Source organism: Colobus angolensis, unplaced genomic scaffold (assembly GCF_000951035.1).
Source record: "Colobus angolensis palliatus isolate OR3802 unplaced genomic scaffold, Cang.pa_1.0 Scaffold3, whole genome shotgun sequence".
Lineage (NCBI taxonomy): Eukaryota > Metazoa > Chordata > Mammalia > Primates > Cercopithecidae > Colobus > Colobus angolensis.
This window is the reverse complement of record NW_012116265.1, coordinates 21037062-21045794: the sequence shown is the minus strand read 5'-3', so window position 1 is coordinate 21045794 and position 8733 is coordinate 21037062. Positions and strand designations below refer to the sequence as shown.

Sequence of the window (8733 nt, the reverse complement as noted above, 5' to 3'; positions counted from 1 at the left end):
ATTTACATTATTTTGGATGAATCTACTATACATCTATGGAAATGCCTCTTTTTTATTTTAAATTCTGGTTTCTTGACGGAAAATTTCAGAAAAGATGCCCCTTACCATTTTCGTTTATTGTCTTTTCTCGGACACACCCCCAGCCTAAGACCTTGTTCGAGCAGTTTATTGTGTCTGTCTTTTCTTAATGTACTGCACAGTTGCTGTTTCTAAGGCATCATATTATGTTGTTTTTATTTAGCCACTATTAACATGAAGGTTTATTCAGGTAGATTTGATTTCCTTTGCTTGGTTTCTTCTCCTGCTCTGTCAAGTATACTTATCTTAAAGGGCCACTCTAAAAACAAGGGAGATCTCTTAATCTGAAACCTTTGGGGAGATGTACTGTGTACTGCATAACATCTCCAGTGAGGTTTGCGGCAGGACCTCAACTAAATATATGAATTTGTGCAAGTTCATATATTAAGGTTTCTGCAGCAGAGTGAAAATTGTTATAATAAATGTGGTAGAAACTGTTAATCGCTTAATGCCAGTTTAAATCATGTTTTGTAACCAAGCTTCAGTAAAAACCTTTAGATTGTCAGAGTTGCTTGTTTTTTAGAATTGTATATATAAAGAATTAGACATTAAACAGGCATATTCTAGTGTCTGCAAATACACATCAGAAATTTCTATTAAGTTGCTTGAACTTTGTGGGTTAATTTGACCATAAACCCATGAATTAATTTTAGTTTGAAAACCTTATACAGTATGAATTCGTTTTGCCCTTTCAAGTTGTTATATAAAGAGCATGAAAATCTTTTTTTGGTGTTTTTTTCTTTTTGGTTGGTGGGGGGGCGTTTTTTTGGTGATATGGGAGTTGTGCTTTTGTCGCCCAGGATGGAGTGCAATGGTGCGAGCTCGGCTCTCTGCCTCCCGGTTTCTGGAGATTCTCTGCTTCAGTTTTCTGAGTAGCTGGGATTACAGGTGTCCAACACCACGCCTGGCTAATTTTTTGTATTTTTAGTAGAGACAGGATTTCACCATGTTGGCCAGGCTGGTCTCAAATTCCTGACCTCAGGTGGTCCACCTGCCTCAGCCTCCCAAAGTGCTGGGATTACAGGCTTGAGCCACCACGCCCGGCAAAACAGAGTTCTTAAACGAAGGTCGAATCTGGCTCATAGAAATCTGATCAAAAGTTTTTTAATTAATTGCCATCATTGAGAAAGTGACAAATTCCTTTTTTTTCTTTTAATTTCTTTTTTTTGTTTGTTTGTTTGTTTGAGACAGAGTATTGCTGTGTTTCCCAGGCTGTATGGAGTGGCAGTGGCATGATCTTGGCTCACTGTAACCTCCACTTCTTGGGTTCAAGCAGTTCTCTTGCCTCAGCCTCCCAAGTAGTTGGGATTACAGGTGCCCACCTCCACGCCTGGCTAATTTTTGTATTTTTGTAGAGACTAAAATTTAGCCACGCCTGGCTAAATTTTGTAATTTTTGTAGAGATGGGTTTCACCATGTTGGCCTGGCTGGTCTCAAACTCCTGACCTCAGGTGATCTGCCCACCTAGGCCTCCCAAAGTGCTGGGATTAGAGGCGTGAGGCACTGTGCCCAGCCTTCTCCTAGGTATTTATTAAGTACTTGTTATATACCAGACACTTTTCAGAGCACTTGACTACATACCATCTCTTTTAATTCCCACTTAGTACCTACTGCTATGGTATGTAGCTACATCCCCTCCGCTTTAGAGATGAGGAAACTGAGGCTCAGGTTAAGTAACCCAACCGAGGACCTATCGCTGAGTAAGAGGCAGCACTGCAGTTTGAACCTATGTAGCCTGACTAGAGAATTTGAACCTATGTAGTCTGACTAGAGATTGAGTACTCTAAATTCCTACCACAAGCTTCCTCTATGAAGACCTGGCAACTCTAGGCCACACTTCTGGAGCACAGTCATAGCTGCCCCCTTTAGAAGGGAGCAGAGTAGTCCATTTCACCTCACACTAGCCATAATGTAGAGGGCCAGATGTGTGTATGGGATGATGGCAGGAATAGTGATGGGGACACAAGGACCCTAACTCATAAGTAGAGACAATTTCCTTGTCCACCACTGGAAGAAGACTTGTTACTTAGTAGTCATGTGTGCCCCGTGATGATGATTGTGTTTGCTTATTCTGTTTACTGTATTCTGAACACTGTACTACTTATATCCTCATTTAATGTTCACTTTAGTGTCAAGTACACAATAAATTCTAGTTAAGATGGCACAGTTGGGCTGTGCACAGCAGCTCAAACCTGTAATCCCAGCACTTTGGAAGACCACAGTGGGCAGATTGCTTGAGCCCAGGAGTTTGAGACCAGCCTGGGCAACACAGGGAGACCCTGTCTCTATTTAAAAAGCACAAAAATGTGGCCAGGAGTAGTGGTGCACACCTGTAGTCCCAGCTACTGGTGAGACTGAGGTGGGAGGATCACTTGAGCCTGGGAGGTCAAGGCTACAGTGCACCATGATCACGCCACTGTACTCCAGGCTGGGTGACAAGAGAGATCCTGTCTCCAGGGAAAAAAAAAGTTTGTGAGGTTGTGTTTTGGGGGATAAATGAAATTCTGTATTGTTATTATGTAATTGTGTATTTGTTTAGTTCTTCTTAAATTACTATGTTCTTTATGAAAAGCATGTGGTTTCCTTGGGAAGTAGTTTTGTCAGATGTGTGTAAATGCAGTATCTGTAAAGGTAAAATAAAAGAATAAAAGGTAGATCACAGAAGTATTGTACTGTTTAGTAAGCCATGGAATTTTGAATGATTTTTTTGTTGTTGGTAATTTACATTTACTATTTATTTATTTAGAGACGGAGGAGTTTCGCTCTTGTTGCCCAGGCTGGAGTGCAATGACATGATCTTGGCTCATTGCAACCTCCGCCTCCCAGGTTCAAGCTATTCTCCTACCTCAGCCTCCCAAGTAGCTGGGATTACAGGTTCCTGCCACCATGCCCAGCTAATTTTTGTATTTTTAGGAGAGATAGGGTTTTGCCATGTTGGCCAGGCTGGTCTTGAACTCTTGACCTCAGGTGATCCGCCTGCCTCAGCCTCCCAAAGTACTGTGATTACAGGTGTGAGCCACTGTGTCCAGCCCATTTACTATTTATTAATAATACATTTCTCACACTGGACAAGTTTTCTTTAAGTCATTTTACTGAAAGTAAAACTACTTTCTAAGGAAAACAAATACGTGTTACAAAGAACGTAGTAATTTAAGAAGAACGAAATATACAACCATGTAATAACAATACAGAATCTCATTTACCCCCTCAAAACAACCTTGAAACTTTTTTTTTTTTGAGATGGAGTCCTGCTCTGTCGCCCAGTCTGGAGTGCAGTGGCGTGATCTTGGCTCACTGCAAGCTCTGCCTCCCGGGTTCACGCCATTCTCCTGACTCAACCTCCCCAGCAGCTGGGAATACAGGCACACGCTGCCACGCCTGGCTAAGTTTTTGTATTTTTAGTAGGGATGGGATTTCACCGTGTTAGCCAGGATGGTCTCAGTCTCCTGACCTTGTTATCTGCCCGCCTCAGCATCCCAGAGTGCTGGGATTACAGGTGTGAGCCACTGTGCCCTGCCACTAAACCAATCATAACTAGCATTTAAGTAATAAGTGCTTATTGTCAGTGGATGAAAATCTTTTTTTTTTTTTGAGACGGAGTCTCGCTCTGTGGCCCAGGCTGGAGTGCAGTGGCCGGATCTCAGCTCACTGCAAGCTCCGCCTCCCGGGTTCAGCCATTCTCCTGCCTCAGCCTCCCGAGTAGCTGGGACTACAGGCGCCCGCCACCTCGCCCGGCTAGTTTTTTGTATTTTTCAGTAGAGACGGGGTTTCACCGTGTTAGCCAGGCTGGTCTCGATCTCCTGACCTCGTGATCCGCCCATCTCGGCCTCCCAAAGTGCTGGGATTACAGGCTTGAGCCACCGCGCCCGGCCTGAAAATCTTTTTTATACTGGTCACTGTTGTTGGCAGATGTTGATGATTGCTTCTCTTACACGTGTTGCTGTTTTGTTTCCTCTTTAGGTACTTGATGAAGAAGCAGAAGTTTTTATAGTCAAAATGTGGAGATTATTGATATATGAAACAGAAGCCAAGAAAATTGGTCTTGTGAAGTAAAACTTTTTATATTAAGAGTTCCATTTCAGGTTTCTTCTTCGCCACCCTTTTAAGGACTTTGAATTTTTCTTTGTCTTTGAAGACATTGTGAGATTTGTAATTTTTTTTTTTTTTATTGTAGAAAATGTGAATTTTTTGGTCCTCTAATTTGTTGTTGCCCTGTGTACTCCCTTGGTTGTAAAGTCATCTGAATCCTTGGTTCTCTTTATACTCACCAGGTACAAATTACTGGTATGTTTTATAAGCCGCAGCTGCTGTACACAGCCTATCTAATAATAATCTTGTTCTGCTGATTTGTTTCTTGTAAATATTAAAACGACTCCCCAATTATTTTGCAGAATTGCACTTAATATTGAAATGTACTGTATAGGAACCAACATGAACAATTTTGATTGAAAACACCCAGTCATAGACTATTAACCACTCCCACTCTCTTTTGATCAGAAATGGCAAGCCCTTGTGAAGGCATGAAGTTTAAGATTGGAGTGCAAAAATTAGCAGACAATCCATTCCTACTGTATTTCTGTATGAATGTGTTTGTGAATGTATGTGTAAAAGTCTTTCTTTTCCCTAATTTGCTTTGGTGGGGTCCTTAAAACATTTCCTAACTAAAGAATAGAATTGTAAAGGAAAAATGATACTGTTCCAACCTAAAATGTCTGTTATAATTAGGTTATTAGTTTCCCAGAGCATGGTATTCTCGTATCGTGAGCAATGGTCTGCTAACTGGATGGGGTTTTCTTATTAATAAGCTGGCTGCTTCAGCTTCTCTTTTAAAGGAATGTGGATCATAGTGATTTTTCCCTTTAATTTTATTGCTCAGAAATGAGGCATATCCTAAAATACTGGAGAGTTGTATTTAATGCATTTTTGCACTAACTGGTCCATAGTTGAAATCTGTTATATCCCTTTATTTAACAAAAAATTCATCATACCAAAAGTATAAGTGAAAATCCCCTTTAAAACAAAACAAAAAAATGAAGTAAAATTAGGCAAATTGACAGACAATGAGAGTTTTACAAACATGATAGGTATTCTGCTCGGCAATTTGTAAGTTTACATCTTATTTAAGGATAAAGGTAAATCATTCAAGGCAATTACCAACCACTAACTTTTTGTTTTCATTTTTGTCTTATAGAAGGTTTGTATCTTGTTTTACCTTGGCTCATTAGTGTTTAAAACTATACTGATGATGTGCTTAGAGAAATTCCTGGGGCTTTCTTTGTTGTAGATCAGAATTTCACCAGGGAGTAAAATTACCTGAAAATGTAACAAGTTTTAAACAGCTTTTCGCACAAATGAGATGCAGCTGTCCCCATGTCTGAATACTTATTTAAAAGAAAGGTAAAGATTGGCCTGTTAGAAAAGCATAATGTGAGCTTTGGATTACTGGATTTTTTTTTTTTTTTTTTTTTAAACACACCTCGAGAGGACATTTGAAAACACTGTTCTTACCCTCGAACCCTGATGTGGTTCCATTATGTAAATATTTCAAATATTAAAAATGTATATATTTGATCCTGGGGACTCATGTTCTTTCAGAATCATGTAAATAAATGGCATCATGTTGTAATTGTGTGGTGCATACTAGAAAACTTAAAAATACGGGCTGAATTTTTTATGGACTTGATTTTTATGACTATTGGTATCTAAAGGTCAAGGAAGCTATTTACATTATTTTGGATGAATCTACTATACATCTATGGAAATGCCTCTTTTTTATTTTAAATTCTGGTTTCTTGACGGAAAATTTCAGAAAAGATGCCCCTTACCATTTTCGTTTATTGTCTTTTCTCGGACACACCCCCAGCCTAAGACCTTGTTCGAGCAGTTTATTGTGTCTGTCTTTTCTTAATGTACTGCACAGTTGCTGTTTCTAAGGCATCATATTATGTTGTTTTTATTTAGCCACTATTAACATGAAGGTTTATTCAGGTAGATTTGATTTCCTTTGCTTGGTTTCTTCTCCTGCTCTGTCAAGTATACTTATCTTAAAGGGCCACTCTAAAAACAAGGGAGATCTCTTAATCTGAAACCTTTGGGGAGATGTACTGTGTACTGCATAACATCTCCAGTGAGGTTTGCGGCAGGACCTCAACTAAATATATGAATTTGTGCAAGTTCATATATTAAGGTTTCTGCAGCAGAGTGAAAATTGTTATAATAAATGTGGTAGAAACTGTTAATCGCTTAATGCCAGTTTAAATCATGTTTTGTAACCAAGCTTCAGTAAAAACCTTTAGATTGTCAGAGTTGCTTGTTTTTTAGAATTGTATATATAAAGAATTAGACATTAAACAGGCATATTCTAGTGTCTGCAAATACACATCAGAAATTTCTATTAAGTTGCTTGAACTTTGTGGGTTAATTTGACCATAAACCCATGAATTAATTTTAGTTTGAAAACCTTATACAGTATGAATTCGTTTTGCCCTTTCAAGTTGTTATATAAAGAGCATGAAAATCTTTTTTTGGTGTTTTTTTCTTTTTGGTTGGTGGGGGGGCGTTTTTTTGGTGATATGGGAGTTGTGCTTTTGTCGCCCAGGATGGAGTGCAATGGTGCGAGCTCGGCTCTCTGCCTCCCGGTTTCTGGAGATTCTCTGCTTCAGTTTTCTGAGTAGCTGGGATTACAGGTGTCCAACACCACGCCTGGCTAATTTTTTGTATTTTTAGTAGAGACAGGATTTCACCATGTTGGCCAGGCTGGTCTCAAATTCCTGACCTCAGGTGGTCCACCTGCCTCAGCCTCCCAAAGTGCTGGGATTACAGGCATGAGCTACCTTGCCTGGCATGAACATCTTAAGAACCAGTCTTGATCTGGCAGTTAGAATACTACTTTTCTTTGTCCCTAAAAACAAAATAAAGTATGTACATCTCTTTACAAGGAAGAAAGGTAAGTTTGAAGTTGTTTTTCTTAAACTTTAATGTGACCCCAAATCATCTGAGGAGTGCTACTGAAGTAGCAGAGGTGGAGTGGCGCCGCAGGCTTTGCATTTCTGGACAGCTCCCAGCTAATGTCATTGCCTGCTGATCCAAGGACCACATTTTGATTAGCACTTTAAGGTGTCTATTCAGCATTATTTTATCCTAACAGACTACATAAATGCAGCTGAATTTTCCTTTAAGTAGATTTTAAAGAAGAAAACATTTTTTGAGGCAAATACACATAATTATATTCATGAACATAATGTAATCTTCCAAAATTATGCCTGAGAAAACCCTAATATTCTAGGCTTTTTTTCTAGCCAGCCCTGAAAATTTTTTCTGTAGATAACTTTATGTTGTTACTTATTCTGAATCTTATTATAGCACTTCCCTGTAAACTATGTAAGTGTAAGCTAATGATTATTTTGTGAAGAGTGCTGTTTCAGGTTTTAATCTGGCATGAATACCTGATAGATATAGTAGAAAAACTGAGAAAACATTTAGCTTGAGAGCCAATTTGAACTATACACTATCATTTTTTTCTTTTTTATGGAATCAATTTAATGCAAATAAGTGTAAGCAGGTATACAATGTTTAGATAAGGCTTATTTTCCCAACTCTTTTTAACAAGTTTTATGATGGCCCCAATTTATACCCAAAAGACTGCTGAGAGGTTTTATGTCAAATTGGTTACAAACTTCTCTGGGTTGTATTTCAGTCTTCTGTTAAGTATGAAATTGAGAAATAGTTTTGCTCAACAAAAGATGATGAGGAATTCATTTATGACTGTCACTGGAGATTAAAGGGTATAAGAAGGAATCCCAGGCAGGCAAAGAAACAGTCTAGCTGTCAAGAAGAAAACAGGGAGATAATACCAAACCCAGGAGCTACTAATATAACAATCATACTGTAGACCGAAGTGACCTCACACTTTTTGATAAACTGATAGATTGTTTTGTAGTGTGATTATAGTAAAATACTGAAATATTTATGTTAATTTATTTGCATTTGAATGCTTACATTTTTAATTGACAGAATCTTTGCATTTCATTACTTGAGTCATGAAGGCCAAATTAAAGAATGGCGGTCTAAAATACCCAGGAAAAATAATTTCTAGAAACAAAAATAAAAATTCTTTTCAAGCCATGTTTGAATTAAATGACACTCCTGAGTCTGTCTACTCTTTTTTTTTTTTTTTTGAGACAGCACCTTGAACCCAGGAGATGGAGGTTGCAGAGAGCCAGGATTGCGCCACTGCACTCCAGCATGAGCAACAAGAGCGAAACTCCATCTCAAAATATATATATATATATTTCTGGTAGCTGGTCATCTAATGGTGGCAAAAAAAATTACACAAGGAGTTCAGGAACATCATTAGACATAAATACAAAATACTATATGAATTATCAAATGTGATGAGCTAACTGAGAGGAAATGGGAAATAGGAAGATTCTCAGTAGAAGTAGTAACATGTGGAAGGGGCCTTAGAGGTCACGTAGTCTATTTTGCCCATTGTAATTACATTTTTTAAATACATTTTTTGTGGCCGGGCACGGTGGCTCAAGCCTGTAATCCCAGCACTTTGGGAGGCCTAGACGGGCGGATCACGAGGTCAGGAGATCGAGACCATACTGGCTAACACAGTGAAACCCCGTCTCTACTAAAAAAAAACACACA

At 38.8% G+C, this 8733-nt stretch overlaps 1 protein-coding gene across 1 annotated transcript in view; it reads left to right on the top strand.

The window, feature by feature from the left end:
* Nucleotides 1–6381, top strand: part of RBM25 (RNA binding motif protein 25) — an 84472-nt gene extending 78091 nt beyond the window's left edge. The window contains exon 18 of the mRNA XM_011949815.1: nucleotides 4039–6381. Within this exon, the coding sequence (XP_011805205.1) occupies nucleotides 4039–4131 (93 nt within the window). The 3' untranslated portion in view covers nucleotides 4132–6381. The remainder of the gene's footprint in view (nucleotides 1–4038) is intronic.
* Nucleotides 6382–8733: the final 2352 nt, after the last annotated feature.